The following is a 23686-nucleotide window of genomic DNA, read 5'->3' on the forward strand; positions in this document are numbered from 1 at the left end:
TTCCAAAAAAAAATAGTGCATTCCAGTTTTTTTTCCCTCATTCAAAGAATTCAACATTTTTCTGCTAAACATTTGTTGTTTATTTCCATTGGCACATCCGACTTAACAGATTTCAATCATTCAGCACATTGAATTCACCGTAGGAATGATTTGCAACATGCCAAGAATTAACACTCGTCAAAAAAAAAAAAATATACTTTTTTTCTCCTCCAATTTTTTTTTTCACATTTTTTCACTGATTCAAAGTGTTCCAACTTGAAACAGTTCAGCTCATTCCAGGTCATTCTAATATCCATCAATATTATTTCACAACATTTAATGTCATTTCCAATCAAATCCACAATTTTTTATTCAGCCTCTCAGCCTTCACACTTAAAAATTTCTCCTGAAATTGCGTTGCCAGCATTCCCACAACTCGACACTTCAACGATGGCAGCAAGTCTCTGCAGCTCAATGGGTAGACGACTGAAGCAGACCCGTGGCCGGTACACAGGAGGCGAGGGTTCGAATCCCGCCTTGGGCTGGTTGCATTTCAACTTTTCATTTATGATTCATCTACAATTGATCATTTGTCATTTTCTCTCAATTTATCTTTCATTATCATTCGATTAACAGGTTATATTTATTGCATTCAATTTAATGTTCAGTGACACATTCACTACTAGTAATTACTAGCAACACTACTACAACTACTACAACTAGTAATTACTAGTTACTAGTAATATTACTACTACTACTACTACTACTCTTACTACTAGTAGCACTAGTAATTACTAGTTAATTACTTTGTAATTTTCACACAAGTTATCCTTCAATTTATTCCCACGCAATTTCAATTTCTTCAAAATTCCACTTCAATTCAACATTTTACTTCAAGAATATTTCGGAAGGAAAATGTTTTAAAAAGATGTTTGATCCTTTAAAGATGAAACTGTCATATAGCACAAACACCTTGTTCAAGGCATTATGATTTGATGTGTGCGTTATAGCAAAATACAGTCCACATATGTCATCGTGTTTCGTTGCACTCTATTAATCCTTTTGTCCCTCTTGGAGAAAATCTTCCACCAGTTTGTTGAATTCTTCAGGAAACCTCAGATGGAGATTGTGTTTTCCTTCTGGCATCAGATGCAGTCTAAAATGTGGAAAACAGAATCACGATACAGTCGAAAGCTACGATGACTTTTCAGAAATTTGGTCTGACCGTGATCCCTGAATATGTTTGAGGAGGAAATGCGGGTGACAGCTGGGCACCATCGGATCTTTCTCTCCGTGAACGATCAGAGTCGGACATCGGATCAGAGGCAGAAGGTCGATGCAGATGTTCCCTAAAACAAAGACATTCAAAAACTTTTTACTTATTTTTTTGCCGGTGCCACTCTTTGTGCAAGAGCAATTTCTATTGCAACTAGACTAATTTCTGGAGAAATTGCGTGGGAATGCTGAATGCTACAATTTGAATGCATGTGGAATGCTTATTAAGTCAAGTGAGAGATAAATTATGAAATTATAACCTCCTGGTTACTGGGTAGGGATGTAACGATATCCAAACATCACGATACGATAATTATCACGATATTGTGGGGGCGTTGGCGATATTTAAAAAAGAATATTGTCACATCCCTATTACTGGGCAATGCACTTTACCAACTGTGCCACCGAGCAGTATCAGACACCTGGTAATGATGAGAAGTTATATATATGGAAGTGGGCGTGGAAAGTGACACTTAGAAATAGTTCAATGTCTGTCCCATTGAAAATGAATGGGGGGAAAGTTGATATTTAACGTTAAATTGTGCAAATACTGTAAGTCATGTGGAATCAGACGATACATACCCCATGAGGCGTCAATTTTTGCAGCTAGTTGAAATTTAAACTGTGTAAATTGGAAGTATTAAGTGGGAGTTGTTAAGCGGCAAAAAAAAAAAAAAAAAGCGCGGAGAATAAAAAAAAATCACAAAAACATATGTGGGAATGCTTTTCAGCATTCCCACAATTAGAAATGTCAAGTCACCTTTGGGTCTGCGTGCAAACTGCGCGATGCCGTCCACCCAAGCTTGCCACGTTTTGGCAAAGACTTGCGCGCCGTACACCGCCTCCATCGGCGCCCTCATCCTCGCGCTCCATCTGGACACGTCGCGGACCGCTTGACGGAAGACAAAACAATCGTCTCAAAAATAACGCCGTTTGACGAGAGGAGTTGAAGTGTCGCGCGCGTTTACAGTTGTAAATGTCGAGGTCCTTTTGCGAGACAAACGCGTTGGATCCCCACACGAGCGTCTTGTTGATCGATTCGGGGTTCTTGGCTGCGGCAATCAGGGCCGTGATCCCGCCGTCGCTCCACCCCAGCAGAGAAAACTTGGCAAAGCCCAAAATCTATCATGAAGAATGCGCTCACTTAGTAAGTAGGGATTGCGACAATACCGATATTAAAAATGCCACAATATATCGTCAGCACAACTGTTGAAAACGTCAGGTTGGTTTCCATTTGTACAGTTCTAGAGCACCCTCTGGTGGCTAGTTTTTTAGTGCCGTTTAATTTTCACAAGGCATGTTTTGGCCCTTCAAGGGGAACGTAAACTGCTTGTGAACTGAGTCAATTTGTGGAGAAACTCAACGTGTGCTTGCATTAGCAAATAAGTGCCTCAATATATATATTGCAAAAGCAAAGACATAAAATTACTTAAATATGAAATCCTATTAAATCAATGTTAAATTAATATTCCTCAGGAATTGTGTGCTTCAAAAAGTCGAAACATAAAATATGTTTTTAAAATGTTAAAATTGAAGATATAATACACATTCTTCATAGAAACGTATGCAAAACTGAGTCAGTTGCTGGACAGATAAACAAGTAAAAGTGCGCTGATGAGTCTTCTTCGCCTGAAGACTTCCGTACATTTCCCCGCCACTCTTATGAGGTGCTCCCCCTAGAGGCCTGCCAAGTAATTGCTCAATAAGGAATGACCAATGGAGCCGTTATAGTGGCTGTATATTAACTACAAATAGTGCGATACTTGCGTAGGCGTATCGATAATCTATCGGGAGACAAAGCATCACGATTTATCACGATATCGATATATCGTCACACTCCTACTTGTAAGTGAATCAATTTCGTCTTGTGACTTGAACATTTTCAATTTGTGCTGTCTAGAAATGTACGCATCTCAGAGACGTAGTCAGTCTTTCAGTATTCTGAGTACAAGTTGCTGTCCGTGTTCGCGCGACCTGCCCTCATCAGATCCACGGCATCCCGGGCGTCCCTTTCGAAGAAGTCCAGAGGAAAGTCTCTGTCTGGGGGTCGCGATTGTCCGTAACCGCGCGGATCCCAGCCCACCACCGTAAAAAGGTCCTGGTTCAAAGACTTGAGCTGAGGTTGGAAATCTGTCTTTGTACTTCCTGTTGTGGGAAAAATAATTTACAAAAAAAGGAACACATTGGGATTTACAAATTGTTTTGGGTTTTTTTCAAGCTGCCTTTTTTGGTTTGTATGGTGCTTGGTAAATTATTTGTATTTCCCTCTCAAAAATTGCTATTTCAGTTTGTACCTAAAGCACCAGGAAGCAACAGCACCGCATGATTCCCGCTGCCTGCCTTCTCATAGTAAAGGTCGACTCCATTCACGGTTTGCCTGCCACACGTCAGTGAGGAGCTGCAGAGGGGTAAAAAAAAAATAATAATAAAATGAAATGAAAGTAGACATGAAGTATTCCAAATGAAAACAATACAGCTCGTCTGAAAAGGAGGAGGAAAAGTAACTTACTTAGACCCTCCCTATAGTTTCACATTACCATGTTACAAATACAAACTATACATCGAATCTCCCTTCCAAACGTGAAACATATTTTTATACGTTTTGACACATTCGCCATTATTTTTCTATGTTTGTAGTTTGTTTTAATCCCTCACTTGTACCGTTCCACAGTTCTTCAAAACACAAATGAACATACTTTTAAAATAATTCGGCGGCATAATATTGTACTGTTGATCATTTTAGTACCGATATCGTGCGTCCCAAAAAGCAAATGTTTACTTAAAAGCTTAACTGAGGAAATGAATATGGCCATCAAACAACTAAATTACTGCGTGAGGTCAAGCGTTAAACATAGCAATTTAACACTGTGACAAGACTTGAAAATAATTGAGTTTGTTTAGTGTTTTTACAGGCACTCGTTTCCCTTCATATGCGCGACACACGACGCCATCTTGTGGCCAGGGCCAATCGCGCACGAATCACTTCCTCGCTTACACGTGACGTCATGACAATCGAACATTGCAATCATAGTGAGTGAGGGTGTTTTTCCACCTCTTTCGGTCGACTCGCGTCACGCTTCGGCGCGGTTTGACAAACCAGGAGAGACATTTTGGAGTGAGATTATGAAGAAGAAGAAGAAGAGTGGACGTGTTACCAGCACGACCGCATGGCGGCCGTGATTCTCCTCAGCTTGAGCAGACTCGGTCTTCCACACAACAGCGACGACGACATTCGTGCTGGTACAAACGTCTGCTCGAAGGTCTGACCGGTTTAAAGATTGAACTCAAGTCTGTTAGTCGGTCTCGCGACTCCTCTTGTCACATTTGAAGTCAAAGTACACTTGAAAGTACTTGCTCTGGTCTCGCCACATTTTCAAATAACTCATCCAGCTCGGCCCCCTCATTCCAATTTAAAGTGAAAGTACAAACCAAGATAGCGAATTTTGCAGTTTGATGAGTATGTTTGATAACATGATAAGTGTCTTCACTTAAATAAATATAATTAATAATAGCAAATAATGAGATGATTATAGGCAATTTGAGCAAATGTGTTGGCATAAATCAGTAGCCCAGAAGTAGCACTATTTCCCCCCCACCCCCATGTAAAATTGTCCCACCTTACTTAGGTGACATCTTTAACGGTCCTCTCAAATTGATAAAAGTTTATTTTTTTAAATTTATTAAATAAAAAATGTACAGAAGTGTTTGTGTTAGGGTTAATATAAAATAAAAGTGAACGTTTTAGGCTGCTTTTTAATAACCCTTTTCACTGTACTCTTGAGTGAGTGAGTTGTTAATCCTTTAAATTGGCCCAGAGTCAGTTATTGCAATGAGCATTAGATTATAGCTTAATATCATCATTATTCACAAATCTATTTAGAAATTAAGCTTTTTTTTCCCCAACATTGTCCTGGTTGATCTCTTATACTCTGCTACCACCCGCTGGCTGATTATGTAATAACTACCGTTTCTTCAATCGTTCTTTGCAGTTGAGAGGCTGCATCAAAGCCTTCGGTATACTCTAGCATTAAAAAAACAAACAAACAAAAAAACGTATAAATATGTCTTTGGGACACTTAAATAATTTAAAATAGAACGTATTTATACGTTTTGGGGATCAAGTGAGTTAATTTTGCAACATTGCCCAAATGCCAATTGATGGTCAGGGGCTCAAAATGGCAGTAAGTGAAAGAAAAATAAAATAAATAAATAAGTGTATATGATGAATTTTCCTTAAATGTCGCCGTGACGAATCACGTTTGACCTTTTTTGTCTTGTGGAGAATTGTTGAGCTCAACGTCTGAGGTGGCTTTTATTGTAAACGCCTCCACTGCCTGTCAGCCGTGTCACCTTGTGACGTGCCCACGGAGGCAACGCACGGCAGCACAACCACAAAACAACGCATACAATTAAAAAAATAACGTGGCAGCGTTGACTGGAAATAAAGTGACATGAAATGAGCTCACGTTTTTTAGCACAAACAACATTGATGAACTGAATTTGTCAACTAACTAACTACGGGAATTCATTTTTAGCAAGCAGCGTTCTATTGTCATAGAAATCTCCTTAAGGTCATCTTGAGTACTGTGGAGCGACTTCATATTCATAATTCATAAATCATTCCTAAACCACTGTGAGCTACAACCACATAAAAACTGCTAAGTTCAAAGTAACCCAAACTAGGTAAAACAACTAACTTGGTTCTGGGCATGGTTATTAACTTATTATAGTTTTGGAATTTTCATTTTACTCCTCGACTTAAGGTGTTTCAACTTTACAACGGTTACACCTCGTCCACCATTTTGGCTCCTCGTCCACCATTTTGGCCGCAGTGTTTTCCCCTTGTCCGCTATTTAGCCCTTAGCTAGCGCTAGGACGGTTACGCCCGGTCCACCATTTTGTCCTCGTCCGCCATTTTGGCCGCAGTGTTTTCCCCTCGTCCGCTATTTAGCCCTTAGCTAGCACTACGACGGTTACGCCCGGTCCGCCATTTTGGCTCCTCATCCGCCATTTTACCCGCAGTGTTTTCCCCTCGGCCGCTATTTAGCCCTTAGCTAGCGCTACAACAGTTAGGCCCGGTCCACCATTTTGTCCTCGTCCGCCATTTTGGCCGCAGTGTTTTCCCCTCGTCCGCTATTTAGCCCTTAGCTAGCACTACGACGGTTACGCCCGGTCCGCCATTTTGGCTCCTCATCCGCCATTTTACCCGCAGTGTTTTCCCCTCGGCCGCTATTTAGCCCTTAGCTAGCGCTACAACAGTTAGGCCCGGTCCGCCATTTTGGCCCCGTCCGCCATTTTGGCTTCTCGTCCACCATTTTGGCCGCAGTGTTTTCCCCTCGTCCACTATTTTGCCCTTAGCTAGTGCTTGCGCTTGTGCACTTGTGGGAGTATCTTTTGGCATTTTAGCCCTCTTCTTTTTTTTTTCTTTTTTTTTTTCCACATCAGTCCCCCCCCCTCGACCCTCTTCTATTCCATCTACCTGTAACGTAGACCAGGACAGAATTGCTGTGAAAATGATGCGATGAAGTGACAAACAAACAAAACAAAACAAAAATCATCTTGCAAAAAAAAGATTGCCATCCTCCGTTTGACCCCCACGTGCACTCCAAGCCGTCATCTGCCCCTCGTCGGGCCCGTGTCCATCTTTGTGTGTTTTGGAACGCGGCTGTCATCTGCCCCATGACGCCCCAAAGGGCTAAATATAAAGCGGCAAACGCTCTTTTGGTGACATTAGCTCATCCCGGATTGCAGTTGAGCTTGCACGGACGTGGAAAGCTTTCGATGATCTCACGTTTGACGAGTCGGCGTTGGAGTCGTCAACGTGAGCGCACAAACAATCGAGTGGACATTTCTTGTTGGCGGCGATGGGAAATGGCATCAGTAAGGTCAGTTTGAAGGATATTTCACACTTAAGAATTCATTCTTTCATGTTTTGTTTTGTTTTTTTCATTCCTGTAGGTCCTTCCAGATCTTTATCTGGGAAATATCAAAGGTAAGGTCTCTCGATTCCGTGTCTTTCAAAAAATGATTTTCAATCTCAAGTATGATGTTGGCTTTGTTGAAGTGACAAACACGTCTGTTTGAACTTCCTTTGCTGTGTTCAATGTGTTAGCGAAGCAGGTGTAGCTTAAAAAAAAAAAGGTTGGTGTGTGGGGTCAAGGGTTAAAGTGGCAACATCTGTGCAAGGTTGAAAAAGCTTTGCTTCCTTTCTAAGAGCAAAATTTGATTAAAACATTGAACGGTTTCTTGCTTGAGGCCGTTTTCGAAACTTTGGTTTTCCGGTTTTTCTTTCAGTCCCAAACAAGACCAAAGATTGTCGGCCATTATCTCTGGAGACGTGTGTGTGTTGTTGTTGTTGGGCAGAAAAATGCTATCGCTAGCTTCCACCCCAGACACGGTCGTTGCTTATTGGAAGGGAGAAAAATATGAATTCATTTTGGGGGTTTTTTTTGGGTCCATCCACAGATGCCGGTGACAAAGATCTGCTGAGGCGGCACAACATCACCCACATCCTTTCCATCCACGACGCAGCCGCGCCCGTCTTCGAGGTGATTTGTCTTCTTCCCTGTCGTTAATTAAGTATCGCGTTGTGACCAAGACGAGTTGCACACTCCAAACGCTGCAGACCAAATTTTGAAGGGCTGCGTTTCCAAATAGGCTTGAGGTCAGTTGACTGTGTTATGTTCTGGAGTTGGATCCCAAAAACGCCGACACAAATAAGATTTTAACTCTTCATTCGCGTAACATCGAGAGGCGTAAAACAAACTTGACTAGACGAGAAACAACGAGAATCACGAGACGCTAAGATAACTTGGCCTGTGGAGGTGCACAGAGGAACAGAGGTAATAATCCGACAAAAATACACCCTTCTCAGACGGGCTTATATAGACAACGAATCGATAGACATGTGGGTAACAGGACTGACGTGGAATTATCTGATTGGCTGTTGACTAGATAAAGAGATTAGAGATTCCTGACATCACATAGCGTCTTACCAGTTGAAACTAGTTGCTGGTTACATCAGTTCAAAACAGACACTTGACCTCATGGTCATGACCCAAACATAATCCTTGCATGGCCCAAGCATAACCCTTGCATGACCCTTGTCATGACAGTAAACATAACCCTTGCATGACCCTCGTCATGACAGTAAGCATAACCCTTGTATGACCCTAGTCATGACAGTAAACATAACCCTTGTATGACCCTAGTCATGACAGTAAACATAACCCTTGCATGACCCTAGTCATGACAGGAAGTCCTGGAGGATATTTCGTCATTTTAGAGCAACAAGGGACCCTTTTCTAATTTGGTGCCACAAAATTAGAAGCAAAAGTCCAAAATAACGAATTAAGATTTAGGACGGGGAGATGATTGGTTGCCCCCAATTATTGGATCAAGAGTGTCCCAATACTTGCGTCCATATTGAGCAGCTGTAAACATTTCTGTTGTTTATGTTGACTGCAATCTGTTTGTATTATTTTGTTTTTGATCTCAACACATCAGCCGAAAGAATCTGGTTTCTTGTGACACAGCTTTTTGAGATTTGCGGCAGAATGATGACTCGTTTGTTTTCGCAAAGGTGGCTCGAAATAAGCAAATGGTGCGCTTCATTTGCATAAAAAAAAACCTGTTGATCATTTGACTGACGTTCTTCTGGGAAATCAACAAGGCGAGTCATCAGAGGACACTTGACAGTCAAGTCGCCTCTTTTTTTCCTTTCCTTCTTTCTTTCTTTTTTTAATCTTTCTTTTGCAAAAAAAAATAATAATAGTAATAATTGGTATGTTTTTTACCCAACTTTTTTGGTTCCAATTAATAACCCATTTTTAGAATGTGCATTCACCAACATCCTGTGTTGGGTTGTATTTTAATAAAGCATAACTGACTGTATTTGGGAACTTGATGACAATAATAAAAAAATAAAATAAAAAAATAAATCAATCAATCAAGCGGCATTCTTTCTGATGTATGATGACAAAACGAGTGCCCGTTAAGTGCGCGTTTGTTTGCATGCGCTGGAACGTGCGTGTGAGCGTCGGCCAAAAAGCTGAACGCGTCCCAGCGGGTTTCGAGGGCTTTTCTTAGTCAATCAGGGACGACAAGGCAGTTTGTGGGCCCCGCGTGTCAAAACCTCAGCTGCCAGGTGCAACAAAAAAGAAAAAAAAAAGTAAAGACCCATTCGGGCCCAGATCAGGATTTGATGACCTGTAGTGCCCCCGTGCTGAGCGGCACGGTTAGAAGGGGCAAGCGGTCGTTGGCCTTCCCCGAGAGGAAGTTATTCGATCTCTGACACGTTTTCCCTCATCCATCTTTGATTTACTGATAATATTCGCCTTTACGAATTGTCCTGTCTAAACTTTTTTCCTCCTCTTCAGGACATGACGTATCTTTGTATAGTTGCGGCCGATCATAGGAAGCAAAACCTGTAAGTATGAGTACCATACACAATTTTCAACAATTTCCATTCAACCAAAAATCCAATCAATTAGCAAACGAAATCCATTTGCACATTTGAAATCATGCATAACTGCATTTTGCTTCACATGATGTGCTCATTCATTTTATTGCTGCTGCAATTAGTTGACGGGAATCTGTACACAATGAACAAAGTATTTTGTAACGTAAGCATAATTCACACAAAAAAGTAAACATGACAAAACATTTTTTTTTTTTTGCACCGCTTTTTTGGGGGGGTTGTTTTGTACAAAAACAACCTTTTTTTTAATGTTATTTTATTTAATTTTTTTAAATACAAAACAACACTTTTTTTTTTCTTTCTTATACAAAATGACCCCCCTTTTTTGCAGCATTTTTCTTTGGCCTTGTCTAATACTAAACGACCCAATTTTTTTTTTTTTTTTTTTGTAGGGGGTTGTCTTATACAAAAATGACCCCCTTTTTTCTTTTTCTGCACCATTTTTTTTTGTTTTTTTTGTCTTATACAAAATGACCCCCCTTTTTTTTTTTTACACCATTTTTTGGGGCTTTTCTTATACAAATTTAACCAATTTTTTTTTTTTTGTACAAAACTACCTTCTTTTTTTTTTAATACAAAACGACCCAATTTTTTGTTTGTTTTGTACAAAATGACTTTTTTCTTTTTTAAATACAATTACGACCCTTTTATTGTGGGGGAGGGGTGGGGGGGGTTGGCTTATACAAAATATACACTTTTTTTTTTTTTTTTTTTTGTAATCTTGTGATTGTTTGTAGGATTCCGTTCTTCCGAGAGAGCATCGTGTTCATCCACAATTGCAGACTGAAAGGAGAAGGTTGTCTTGTCCACTGGTGAGTGCGAGCAAAATAAAAAAGCGTCAAGTCGTGTTCATTTCGTCAATGAGAACTAAACAAACATAATTTTGTCAACACACATTTTTCACTGGACTAAAACTAGACGAGACTAAAACCCTCATTAATAAACAATAACTGGGACTAAATCTGCATGCATTTTCATCGACTTAATAAAAACTAGACTAAAATCTATGAACATTTTTTGTTGATGAACAAAAACGGAAGTTTTTTTTACATGACCTCTTTATGTCTTGAACGTATCGTGGTTGAGTCTGGTTTGTAATTTCCTCAGTGAACAAGTGATGAGTGACTCAAGTACAAGAATTTGGGAAATTGTTTGCGATTGTTGTGTGTGACATGTACGAGCGGGTTTTGTGCCGTCAGTGTGGCGGGGGTGTCCCGCAGCGTGACCCTGGTGGTGGCCTACATCATGACGGTGACGGGTCTCGGATGGGTGGAGTCTCTGGCGGCCGTGAGGGCCGCCCGGCCCCGTGCGGGTCCAAACTTGGGCTTCCTACGGCAACTGGGCGAGTTTCAGAACATGCAACTCAAAGAAGTAAGAACGACTACGGCGACTGCACTGACTGTACACTCCAAAAACAGTTGGCTCAAAAATCAGACAATGTGGGTCAAAAATGGATTTGGTCCACTACGTGGGACAGTTTGTATTTCGGGGTTGCTGTGTACAGAACAACTTTTTTTTTTTTTAGGCTGTGTAGAACAAAATGACACAATTTTTTGGGTTGTCTTATGCAAAAATGACCTTTTTTTTTTCAACAAATTTTTGGGGTTGTCTCGGGTTGTTTTGTACAAAATTTTATCTTATGCACGCATCTTTTTGGGTTGTCTAGTAGGGGTGTTAAAAAAAAATCGATTCGGCGATATATCGCGATACTACATCGCGCGATCCCGTTTTTTGTTTGTTTGTTTTGTTTTGTTTTTTCTCTCTGTACAAAAGAACTTATTTTGGGGGAGTTGTTTTATACAAAATGACCCATTTTGGGGGGTTGTCTTGCAGAGAAAGTTGGCTTAAATACACCCAAGTAGTGGATCGTCCATTTTGGAGCCAATTTTTTTTTTTTTTTTTTTGTGTGTGAGATGTGTCATAATAATTGCAGGATGGGTGTTACAAAAGATCAAATCTCTGCCCCTCACATGGTGCAAGCACGTGCAAGTTTTCTTAGTGTATGTTCTTTCGCTTGTAGTATCGGAGCTGGTGGAAGAACCAATACGGGGCGATGCAGCCCCTCCGCTCGTCCGACGAGGAAGAAGTGGAAAAACTTTTAATGCGCAGATCCAAAGACGGTGACTTTCCAACGATCGTCACGCAAACGCTGGTCACAAGTGGCTCCTAAACAAAATCAGGAAAAAGGAAATGCGTTTGCAATTTCTGGAATTATAAACTGCGGGTATTAAGTTTGTTTGTTGTTTTTTTTTCCTCATTCTTCCATGATTTGAAATGTTCTCGGTCCCAAATGTCAAAATTGCACACGAGGCCAGTCAAGGAAAAATGACGTGCGTCAAATTTGGAGCATCATGTGCATGTTGTAGTACTCGATCAATTGTGTAGACTTTAGAACTGCGGCTTATATGCACTTGTTGTCAATTTGTTGAATGTATTTGATCAGAAAATGTGATTTTATATTTTTCTAATAAAAAAAATATCTACTCCGCATATTAGCACTTTGTGCATTTTATTTATAGGCTTGTGGGAATAATAAATACAAATATTTATACTTTATATATAGGTTGAAACATACTGGCTAGATGGAATTTTTTGGGGTTTAAAAAAAAAAAATATCCCAACTAGCGTATTTCATGACACCCCTCCATCTTGTGTCATCCTTGAATGGTCATTTGGATGCAAAACTGCCGAACAATACAATATTTGTGTAAGAACTCATTTGGTGCATTTTATTACAGAAGTGTATTGCATTCACTTAAAAAAAAAAAAAATCTTGTTTTCTTACTATTTTTTTGGTGAGCTTTTTTTTTTTTTTAAAGAGTATTTTTTTTCTGTTTTTCTGAATATTTTTTTGTTTTACTGAATATTTTTTTCTTTCATTAAAATATATATATATGTATATATTCAGAAAAACAGGAGGAAAAATTACTCAGAAAAACAGGGGGAAAAACATTATTCCAAAAAATGGGGCAAAAAAAATTCTCCAAAAAATAGGGAAAAAAATATTCAAAAAAAAAAAAAAAATATATATATATATATATATATATATATATATATACTCAAAATAGAAAAAAATATTCCAATAAACAAAAACATTTCCAAAACATAAGTTGATTATATTTTTTTGGAATATTTTTTTTTCTGTTTTTTTTTGTTTTTGTTTTTAAATATTTTTCTGAATATTTTTTTCTCATGTTTTTGTGAGTTTCTCCTCTTGTTTTTCTGAACAGAATTCTGGATGTTTTACAAGTGAGGACAAAGAGCACACTAGTAGGATACTTTAAAAAAAAAAAAAAAAAAAAGTGTAACTGACAGTGCACCCGCAGCATTTGCGTCCGCAGCATCCCTGGCCCCGCCCCCCCCTCGGCGCGAGATTTAAGAGGCGTGATGATGACTTCTTCACACCGACTGACAGCAAAACTTGGACAGCCTTCACACACACTTTTAACAGGTGAAGCGCGAGCAGGCAAGCGAGCAAGCAAGCGAGCCTTGTTCTCTTTTGCAACTCGACTCAACAAGTGACGCGCGTGCGCACGTGGCAGGTCATGAACCCCGAAGCGGATTACGGACTTCCGGGAAGCGGCGGCGGCGGCGGCAACGGAAAGTTGCGCCAGTGGCTGATCGAGCAGGTGGATTGTGGGAAATATGCCGGCTTGGTGTGGGAGAACGACGAGAAAAGCATCTTCAGGATCCCCTGGAAACACGCCGGCAAGCAAGATTACAACCGCGACGAGGATGCCGCACTTTTCAAGGTACTATTTGGCGACAAAACAAAAAGACATCTTGGCTTCCTGCATCCGCGCTTTTTTTTTTTTTTTTTTTAAATAAGTCTACCACTCAAACTGTTTAAAACCGTTTATGTCTTCCTGTCTTGTTTCACATTTGGTCTATCTCGCCTCTTTGGAAACTTTTTATTGTTTTTATTTTTTATTATTTATTATTTTTTATTATTTTTTATTTCGACATCACCAACATCAAATACAATACAAACAAATTAAGCACCACAAAATGTTACACACAAGTCGATTACAGCACATTACAAGACACATACACTAAAAAAAAATAATAATAATAATAATAAATAAAAAAATAAGAAAAATAAAAGAAAAAGAACAAGGGGCAGTGTTACCAATTGTCAAAATTAAAGGATCCCATAAATCTTTTAAATCAAGGCAAAGTCATTCAAAAAAACTTCAAAAGCAAAGGCATTTTTCTGATTCATAAACCTTAACGATTTTTCAAAGAGCAGAATCTCATTCTTCAAGTGAGCCATACTAGGATTTGTTTTAAAAAAACGACATTTGTGAATAAAGTGTTTACTCAATAGAAGCAAGACATTGACACCAAAGTCAACTTTCCTCTTTGGAAACTTGCGGGTCTATTTTGTATTTTTGGAAGTTCACGGTGGCAGGCGGGGACAGAAATAAAATCGATTCATTTGAAAATACTCGTTACGTTCCACTAAATCAAGTACACGTGCAAAAATTACTTATGAAATCATTTCACGAACAAAGTACTAGGGATGTTACGGAGCCCCGAAGTTGACATGTTTTGTTTGTTTGTTTGTTTGTTTGTTTTTTTGCGAGAGGACAATTTATTTTAACTAGTTAATGTACTTCCGGGTCTTCCGTGTGACCAAAAGCGACGACCATGGAACGTGTATTTTCCCGCAACTCCATCCTCCTCGTCGCCTTTGGTCACATGGAAGCTGACCCGGAAGTGTTACGGAGCCCCTAAGGTGACATCGTAAGGGTAAAAAAAACAACAACTTTGCTTTCTCTCAACGCAAACGCTCAAAGTTTTTTTTTTTTTTTTTTTTTTTTTTTTCTTACCATGTCACCGTAGGGGCTCGTAGGATGTGAAGCTCACGATACGATAATTATCACGATATTGTAGGGAGGTTGAGGATACAAAAAATATTGTAAAAAAAAAAAAAACTGCTTTTGTACATATAACAGCAATGAAAATATAAAAATCTTATAAATATTATATATAATATTCAATTCAATTATCATTATGATAATAAAAATAATCATTAGTTGCACCCTCGTATGCATGTACAGTTTTATTTGTGTACTTTTCATTTACTTTTAATGTTTGTTAGTGATGTTTCTGATGCTTTCTTTTGTTGAGTGATTTGGAAAGTGCTATCGCTTACGGTACATAATAATGATGATTAATAAATAGATATAGCCTGTATGTTGTACAATTCAGCGATTTTGAGGAGGGGTGGGAACCTGATACGATACAATATGCAATACAAGGCTCACGATAACGATTATCTCACAATATGATGATACAGCGATTATATTGCTCAGGTCATAAATCCACGATAATCTATAAAACTCAGCATAAAATAATGATAATAATAATAATAATATAAAATAAATACATAGGATATATATAAAATATTAATAATAATAATAATAACAATAAACTAAACTGATGAGTCTTCTTCGCCTGAAGATTTGCGTCCATTTCCACGCCACTCTTATGTGGCGCTCCCCCTAGTGGCCCGGCCAAGTAATTGCTCAATAAGTCATGAACAATGGAGCCATGATTGGGGCTGTATATTCACTACAAATGTTGCGATACTTGCGTAGACTTATGGGTGATCTACCGGGCGACGAAGTATCAGGATTGATCGCGATATCGTCACACTCGTAATTTTGAGGTTGGTTTGAGGTTCTTCTCCAAGTGAAGTTTTGTAAATGATGCATCTGCTGCAGGCCTGGGCGCTGTTTAAAGGCAAATATCGGGAGGGTGTGGACAAGCCCGACCCGCCCACCTGGAAGACACGCCTCCGCTGCGCCCTCAACAAGAGCAACGACTTTGAGGAGCTGGTGGAGCGCAGCCAGCTGGACATCTCCGAGCCGTACAAAGTTTACCACGTCATTCCCGAGGGCGCCAAGAAAAGTCAGTTGTCAATTTGCCATTTTTTTTTGTGTGACCTGTAAATATTCACGAGTGAAGTTGAAGTGATGCTTTTCCCCCGAACACGTTGGGCTTTTTCTTGCAGGCGGCTTGTGGTTGGGCTAAAATGTCAATGAGTCCTTGTTGCACGACTCCAGCCGCAAACCACAAGTTGCTGCCATGCGGAAGCTCAGACTTTACTGCAAGCTTATTTCAGTTCACGAAAAGTCACAAAATAACACACAAAAGCGTAATATTCACTTGGGAAAAAAACAAAACAAAAGTCTTTTTCTGAAATTTTTTTGGGAGCTTTGTTTTGTTTTTTGTTTTTTTATATATATTTTTTTTAAATTTCAGTTTTATTGCTTATTTTTCTCTCTGTTTTTCAGATTTGTGTCTGTTTTTTGAACACTTTTTAATTTATTAAAAAATTCAGAAAAACATTATTATAAAAAACTGAAAAAAAGTATTCAGGAAAAACAGGAAAAAAATATTTAAAAAAATATATCTTTTAAAAAAACTCAGAAAACTAGTGATACATCAGAAAAAAATTACACCCAACTCTCCCCAAAGCTCCCCAACAAGTTTTTCTGTTTTATTGTTTTTTTTCTCTGTTTTTCACATTTTTTTCTGTTTTTTGAACACTTTCTTTAATTAAAAAAAATCTGAAAGACAATAGAAAAAAAAACAGAAAAAAATATTCTGGGATAACGGAAAATATTCAGAAAAACAGAGAAAAAAATATTTAAAAAAAACAAAAACAGAAAAAATATAAAATATTAAAAAACAACAACAACAGAAAACTAGTCATAAATCAGAAAAACACCCCAAAAAATAAACCTTGGAAGAATAATTTTAAAAATCCTGTTTTTTGAACTAATTGTTTTGGGAGCTTTTTTTTTTTTTTCTTTTTTTTTTCTTCTGTTTTTCTGAATATTTTTTTTATTCTGTTTTCTTTTAATTATTTTTCTGTCCTTACAAAAATATTCAGAAAAACAAATATTCAGAATTTTTTGTCAAAACAGAATAAAATACAGAAACATAGAAAAACAGCAAAAGAAATATTTAAAAAAAAACAGGAAAAAAAATAAATAAACAGAAATGAACAAAAAAAAAAAGGTAAATTTTTCCAAGTGGATGATTCCGTAATAATGGAAACTAAAATTGAAAAATCCATTTGAACACAAACAAAAATATAAAACAAAAAAACAACACAAAAACAAACTGAAACTACATTTTACATTTACAAAATGGCCTAAAACTAACTCACCCTCTGTGAAAATGAATGAAAAGTAACAAAACTCCAAATGAAATAAAATGTCAGTGAAAATGGAATCTAAATAATGAGTCATCCTGTGAATTCCCTTGCAGGGCCCCGAGAAGACGACGGCCGCGTGAGTCCGCTGAGTTATTCCATAACGTCGTCTTACCTTCCAACTTATCAGGTGATCCTCTCTCATCCGCTGAAAGATTTTTTTTGTTTGTTTTCTTTTTCGCTTTCACAATTTTTTTCTTGCTTGGTAAGATGCCGCAGTACGCGGCCTCTCCCGACTGCGGCTGGAGGGACTTTGGTCAGGATCACGCCGCTTTGCCCGAGCTGCCCTTCGCGCAGCGCCCGCCCCCCCCCCACCGCGGCCTGCCATGGCAGACGTCGCCCGTGGATAATAACGGTAAATATGTCGCTCGCAAATAAGCGGCAACGAGTCTCGTTTCAAATTCCTCACGTGCGTGCGTGCAGGATACCAGCTGAGAGCCTCCATTTACTCTTTCGGTCCCGCCGAGTCTCAACCGTCGCCTTTCAGTCTGGACGGAGGCGTCCGACCGGCGGAGGCGCTCACAGGTATGATACGTACGCGTCTTCATCGTGTTAAAATAGCTTTTTATTTAAAAAAAAAAAAAAAAAGATAAAATAAATTATAACATTTTGAAATGAATTAATTAAATTAATTAATTACATTAAACAAATATTTAATTTAATTAATTAATTTCTAAATTTAAAAAAAATATAATTTATTTTATTGTATTTTTTTAAATAAAAATGAATTTTTATCTGAAATTTTACATTTTTTTTTAAACTTAAAAGTATATTTAATAACTTTGAAGTTAATTAATAGTATAACTTTGGAATTCATTTGGGTGGGGGTGTTCGGGGGATAAATTAATAAATAAGCCCCAGAAATTCATCAAAAAATGCTGATAAACATTCAATATGTATATAAAAAATAAAATTAAAATTAAATAAAATATTGGAAAAATATTAATAATAATAAATATTAAAAAAATAAAAAATAATTCATATTATACTATATATACAAATATAAATAAAATATGTGTATATATAATATAATAAAAAACTAAGCTGATGAGTCTTCTTCGCCTGAAGACTGACGTCCATTTCCCCGCCATTCTTTTGAGGCGCTCCCCCTAGTGGCCTGCCAAGTAATTGCTCAATAAGTCATGAACAATGGAGCCGTTATAGTGACTAAATATTAACTACAAATATCGCGATACTTGATAAGTACATATCGATAATCTATCGGGAGACAAAGTATCCCGATTCATCGCGATATCGATATATCGCCACACGTTATCGTATTGATGAAATCTGATGACATTTCTGACGTGTTTGAATAGAGAAAGAGTTGCTAATCATGTTGTAATTGTCTGCGCCCAGATTTGCGCCTGCACGTGTCCGTCTACCTGCGTGAAACTCTGCTGAGGGAGGTGACCACCTTCAGCCCCGACGGTTGTCACGTGACCCCGACCCCCGCCGAGGACCACAAGCGCCACCTGCTGTCGGGCGGCCGCGACGTGGTGCCGCTGCCCGCCGACGAGCGTCCGGCGAGTCCCGCCTCCGCCTCCGCCTCGCTGGACGGGGGCCTGCTGTGCTGGATGGCCCCCGACGGACTCTACGCTCGCCGGCTGTGCCAGGGTCCGGTGTACTGGCGCAGCGGACTGGCCCGCTACGGAGACGAGCCCAAAAAACTGGAGCGGGACGTCGCCTGTCAACTGCTGCACACGCACGATTACCTCGCGGGTGAGATTGACTTCCGACGGGCCGGCAGGCGGCGGCGCCGGCACTCGGGGGTCGACCGATAATCGGCTCCGGTCCAACCAGGGGTCAAAAATGGACCCATCCTCTACTTGGGTCCATTTGACCCAACAAAATGCGTCTTTTAGTGTAAAATATCTCAGATCGTGTTGTATAAAACCAACCCAGAAAGTTGAGTCAACTTGACCCATAAAGTGGATCGGCCCATTTTTGATCCATAAAAACATTACTTTTACTTTTGACTTAAAAATAATACAAATAAACATAAATATAATATAAATACATAAAATAATATCAAAATGTATATACAAATCAAAATAATGATGATAATAATAATAATAAAAATAATAATTCATAATATAATAAAACTAATATAAATAAATATAAATATAATATAAATGCATAATAATATAAAATATATAATATATACAAATCTAAATAATAATAATATTAATACATAAAAATGTATAATAATAACAATAATGATAGTAATAATAATAATAATAATTTAAAAAAAAACTAAGCTCATGAGTCTTCTTGGCCTGAACACTTCCATTTCCCCGCCACTCTTATGAGGCGCCCCTAGTGGCCTGCTAAGTAATTGCTCAATAAGTCATGGACAACGGAGCCGTTATAGTGGCTGTATATTAACTACAAATATTGTGATACTTGCATAGACGTATCGATAATCTATCGGCAGACAAAATATCCCAATTTATCCCGATATGGACGTATCGTCACACTCGTAGAGTTGAGTGAGTGTCAGTTTGCAAAGATGATTTAGTCTCCGCCTCCTCTTGAATACTAATAAGTTGTGTGAGAACAAAACGCAAAGAGGCAAAAGTCCCCAAAAGTGAGCGTGAGCAGCTGGCAGGCTCTTTTTTTTTTTTTTTTTCCCAGCTCGTCTTGATGATGAGTCACTCGCCGCCGCGCGAACGTCTCCGCCCACCCGCCCCAAAACGGCTCCAGCGTGCATCAGTCAGTCCAACGGGCTTTTTTTTTTTTTTGCAAATGCGTCGTCGTGGTCACGAGTTTCCATTCCAGTCATGCCTCGAAGGTCACAACCTCAAACCTCAAAACGTTTTTTTTTCACGCTTTGCATCTTCAAAGAGTTGACGATTGTGACTTTTTGTGTTGGGGTTGTCAGAGATGCAGAATTACGGCGTCCACGGCAACTCTCGCTTCCACGTTCTTCTCACCTTTGGAGACGACGAGTGCGCGACCATCACCGTCCAGGCCAGTCACACGCAAATTCATATTCACGCTTGCATGTGATATTTATTGATATGTTGGCTTTTGCAAACCACGTCAGACTTTGCTATTCAATGAAATAATCGTTTCAATCAATAGAGGGCGGGGTTCAAACTTACTCAGTTTTTTTTCTCACAAATTTGCCACTTTCTAAACTCTCAAATTTACAAGTTTTTTCTTGCAAATTTGGCCCTTTCTAAACTCTCAAATTTGCCACTCTCTAAACTCGCAAATTTATGATTTTTTTTCTTGCAAATTTGCCACTTCAGAAAGTCACAAATTTTCCGCTTTCAAAATTCGCAAATTTACGATTTTTTTTTCCCACACAAATTTGCCTCAAATTTGTTTTTGTTTTTTTTAGTTTTTTTAATGACCATGTATAGTAAGGCTTTTTTTTTTTTTTTTTTTTTTTAACGACCATGTATAGTAAGGCACTTTTTAATTTTTTTTTTTTTTTTAACGACCATGTATAGTCAGGCATTTTTTTTAAACGACCATGTATAGTAAGGCTTTTTTTTTTGTTTTTTTTTGTTTTTACGACCATGTATAGTAAGGCATTTTTTTTTATTTTATTTTTTGTAACGACCATGTATAGTAAGGCATTTTATTTTTTTTTAACGACCATGTATAGTAAGGTTTTTTTTTTGTTTTTTGTTTTTTTAACGACCATGTATAGTAAGGCAATTTTTTTTTTTTTAACGACCATGTATAGTAAGGCATTTTTTTTTATTTTATTTTTTGTAACGACCATGTATAGTAAGGCGTTTTTTTTTTTTTTAACGACCATGTATAGTAAGGCATTTTGTTTTTATTTTATTTTTTTTTAACGACCATGTATAGTAAGGTTTTTTTTTTTGTTTTTTGTTTTTTTAACGACCATGTATAGTAAGGCAAATTTTTTTTTTTTAACGACCATGTATAGTAAGGCATTTTTTTTTATTTTATTTTTTGTAACGACCATGTATAGTAAGGCGTTTTTTTTTTTTTTAACGACCATGTATAGTAAGGCATTTTGTTTTTATTTTATTTTTTGTAACGACCATGTATAGTAAGGCGTTTTTGTTTTTTTTAACGACCATGTATAGTAAGGCATTTTGTTTTTATTTTATTTTTTTTAACGACCATGTATAGTAAGTTTTTTTTTTTGTTTTTTGTTTTTTTAACGACCATGTATAGTAAGGCAATTTTTTTTTTTTAACGACCATGTATAGTAAGGCATTTTTTTTTATTTTATTTTTTGTAACGACCATGTATAGTAAGGCGTTTTTTTTTTTTAACGACCATGTATAGTAAGGCATTTTGTTTTTATTTTATTTTTTTTAACGACCATGTATAGTAAGGTTTTTTTTTTTTTTTTTTTTTTTTTTAACGACCATGTATAGTAAGGCATTTTGTTTTTATTTTATTTTTTTTAACGACCATGTATAGTAAGGTTTTTTTTTTTTTTTTTTTTTTTTAACGACCATGTATAGTAAGGCAATTTTTTTTTTTTTAACGACCATGTATAGTAAGGCATTTTGTTTTTATTTTATTTTTTTTAATGACCATGTATAGTAAGGCTTTTTTTTTTTTTTTTTTTTTAACGACCATGTATAGTAAGGCATTTTGTTTTTATTTTATTTTTGTTAACGACCATGTATAGTAAGGCATTTTTTTAAAATTTTTTTTAACGACCATGTATAGTAAGGCGTTTTTTAAATAAATAAATAAATAAAAAATGCCTTACTATACATGGTCGTTAAAAAAAAAAAAAAAAAAAAGCCTTACATGGTCGTAAAAAAAAAAAAAATGCCTTACTATACATGGTCGTTTAAAAAAAAATGCCTGACTGTACATGGTCGTTAAAAAAAAATAAAATAAAAAAAATGCCTTACGATACATGGTTGTTAAAAAAAAAAAAAAAAAGCCTTAATATACATGGTCATTTAAAAAAAAAAAACAAAAAAAAAGCCTCCATCTAAAATCTTCCTTGCGTTTTTGTGGCAGGTGGAGCCTTTGTTCGCCAGGCAGCGTTTGTACTACGCGCAGCCGCCAGGCGGACATTTGTACCGCGGCTACGAGCACGCCGGCTTGACGGAACACGTCGGCCTGGCCGCCGACGACTATCACAGGACCCTCGCACAGCATCACGGACTGCACGACTGACCCGAGCTGCTGCTTCGTGCAAGATGATGCGAATTCTCACTTCATCTCCGAAAACTCATCAACATCATTGGCTTGCAACGAGGTGGATTAGTGTTGAGCGAATCTGCCTCGCAGTCAAGAGGTTCCGGGTTCGGTGGAATTGAGGAACTCTAAAATTGCGCACGTGTTGTTCACGTGATGCGCCATTTTTCCAGGACAATCGGTGTGGAATTGATTAATATTATATCATATATTAATATTCACTCCCAGCAGCCATTTTTGACTGAAGCAATCCCCTTTGCTTTTTACTGGATTTGGACTGATTTTTTGCAAGGCCCGCAGAATATTGTGTTCTATTGCTATAAAAACATGGAACCTATCAAACGAAAGATGAAAGTCTCTTCTTTCTGTTTGCGTTTTGCAGCAATTAGCATTCGAATGAGGAATTTACCTCTTTTTTTTTTTTTTTTTTTTAACTTAGCCCTGGTTGATCTCTTATACTCTGCTGCCACCTGCACATTTAAAATAGAACGTATGTATACGTTTTTGGAGCAAATGAGTTAAGTTTGTATTTTATAAACGTTCTGTCACATGCAGAACTTGCCATGCACACTGACCATCATGTTGGTTTGTACAAATCGTTTTTTTGTTTGCAAACGAATCTTTTCCAGTGTTGTGCTTTTCACGTTTTTAAACATGCATCAGTGTCAAACAAATAACCCACCAAATGACTTCACATCAACAAGCCAATGGTTATAATGTCCTCTTTAGAAATGTACACTCACAAAATTGCTTTCCATTGTTTATTGATTTATTGTATTTATTTTTTTTCTCTGCTGATTTATTTGTTTGCGTTTGAAGTGGAGATTGCGACCGCGCGAACAGACTGATGAATCTCTGCCACAGCGCTGAAGCTGGCGTTTGTTCCTTTGTGTAACGGCTGCGGTGGACCCCACCCTGCCAAGCGTGAGACGATGACATGCCAGATGACTTGGAAGGAAGTGGAGGGCGCAGATGAATGGTTGCGCCCTCCTTTTGAGTCCAACTGTCAAACAAAACGTGTGCCACATGCTTCAAGCCGAATGCATTGAAAAAGGCAAATTTATTAGATTGCACATTCGGTGTGGCGTAGCAACATTCCCCCCTGCAGGGGCCCCAAGCAAGAAGGGATTGAGTGACCCTGGCGGACATTCAGAGTATACATTGTATGTTGTTTTAAAATGGCAAATCTTCAATAAACAATCGCCGTTAATTCGCTCAAGTGACTTGGTGTGTTTTATTTAGTTTGTTTAGCTTAAAAACAACAACAACAAAAAATGCTTTACTATACAAGGCCGTTAAAAAAAAATGCCATTCTATACATAGTCGTTTAAAAAAAAAAAGGCCTTACTATACATGGTCGTTAAAAAAATAAAAAATAAAAATAGGCCTTACTATACATGGTCGTTAAAAAAATGCCTTACTATACATGGTCGTAAAAAAAAAAAAAAAAAAAAAAAAAAGGCCTTACTATACATGGTCGTTAAAAAAATGCCTTACTATACATGGTCGTAAAAAAAAAAAAAAAAAAAAAAAAAAAAGGCCTTACTATACATGGTCGTTAAAAAAATGCC

The 23686-nt window shown here is 37.8% G+C and overlaps 3 protein-coding genes across 4 annotated transcripts; 2 read left to right on the forward strand and 1 right to left on the reverse strand.

Moving 5' to 3' along the window:
- Window positions 1–56: 56 nt before the first annotated feature.
- On the reverse strand, window positions 57–4670 carry bphl (biphenyl hydrolase like). 2 transcript variants are annotated; one of them, XM_077533715.1, is made up of 7 exons: window positions 4410–4670; window positions 3549–3652; window positions 3233–3399; window positions 2223–2376; window positions 2015–2146; window positions 1205–1328; window positions 57–1135 (listed from the first exon to the last, which is right to left on the reverse strand). In XM_077533715.1, exons 1-7 carry the CDS (start codon window positions 4484–4486, stop codon window positions 1033–1035), a joined length of 861 nt encoding a protein of 286 aa, XP_077389841.1. In that variant the 5' UTR covers window positions 4487–4670; the 3' UTR covers window positions 57–1032. The 2 variants fall into 2 exon arrangements, with proteins under 2 accessions (XP_077389841.1, XP_077389842.1); XM_077533716.1 differs by having other exon boundaries at window positions 3229–3399.
- irf4l (interferon regulatory factor 4 like) lies at window positions 4397–22221 on the forward strand. Its single transcript, XM_077533708.1, has 10 exons — window positions 4397–4514; window positions 13075–13184; window positions 13276–13485; window positions 15463–15649; window positions 17018–17091; window positions 17172–17316; window positions 17385–17486; window positions 18321–18683; window positions 19846–19934; window positions 21936–22221. Exons 3-10 carry the CDS (start codon window positions 13279–13281, stop codon window positions 22092–22094), a joined length of 1326 nt encoding a protein of 441 aa, XP_077389834.1. The 5' UTR covers window positions 4397–4514; window positions 13075–13184; window positions 13276–13278; the 3' UTR covers window positions 22095–22221.
- LOC144026751 (dual specificity protein phosphatase 22-B-like) lies at window positions 7030–12223 on the forward strand. Its single transcript, XM_077533717.1, has 6 exons — window positions 7030–7139; window positions 7720–7802; window positions 9633–9682; window positions 10471–10545; window positions 10933–11104; window positions 11754–12223. The coding sequence occupies exons 3-6, from the start codon at window positions 9636–9638 to the stop codon at window positions 11901–11903; spliced, it is 444 nt and encodes a 147-aa protein (XP_077389843.1). The 5' UTR covers window positions 7030–7139; window positions 7720–7802; window positions 9633–9635; the 3' UTR covers window positions 11904–12223.
- Window positions 22222–23686: the final 1465 nt, after the last annotated feature.

This window comes from Festucalex cinctus, chromosome 10 (genome assembly GCF_051991245.1).
Source record: "Festucalex cinctus isolate MCC-2025b chromosome 10, RoL_Fcin_1.0, whole genome shotgun sequence".
NCBI lineage: Eukaryota > Metazoa > Chordata > Actinopteri > Syngnathiformes > Syngnathidae > Festucalex > Festucalex cinctus.

Bases quoted from the DNA above. Each gene is read 5' to 3' on its own strand.
- bphl (XM_077533715.1), bottom strand. From the start codon at position 4,486: ATGTCGTCGTCGCTGTTGTGTGGAAGACCGAGTCTGCTCAAGCTGAGG. The intron at 2,147-2,222 runs GTAAACGCGCGC...TCTTCCGTCAAG, and splicing joins GGACCTCGACATTTACAACT to CGGTCCGCGACGTGTCCAGA. The intron at 1,329-2,014 runs GTGACTTGACAT...TCTTTGTTTTAG, and splicing joins GTTTGCACGCAGACCCAAAG to GGAACATCTGCATCGACCTT.
- LOC144026751 (XM_077533717.1), top strand. From the start codon at position 9,636: ATGACGTATCTTTGTATAGTTGCGGCCGATCATAGGAAGCAAAACCT. The intron at 9,683-10,470 runs GTAAGTATGAGT...GATTGTTTGTAG, and splicing joins GATCATAGGAAGCAAAACCT to GATTCCGTTCTTCCGAGAGA. The intron at 10,546-10,932 runs GTGAGTGCGAGC...TTGTGCCGTCAG, and splicing joins GAAGGTTGTCTTGTCCACTG to TGTGGCGGGGGTGTCCCGCA.
- irf4l (XM_077533708.1), top strand. From the start codon at position 13,279: ATGAACCCCGAAGCGGATTACGGACTTCCGGGAAGCGGCGGCGGCGGC. The intron at 13,486-15,462 runs GTACTATTTGGC...CATCTGCTGCAG, and splicing joins AGGATGCCGCACTTTTCAAG to GCCTGGGCGCTGTTTAAAGG. The intron at 18,684-19,845 runs GTGAGATTGACT...TGGGGTTGTCAG, and splicing joins CACGCACGATTACCTCGCGG to AGATGCAGAATTACGGCGTC.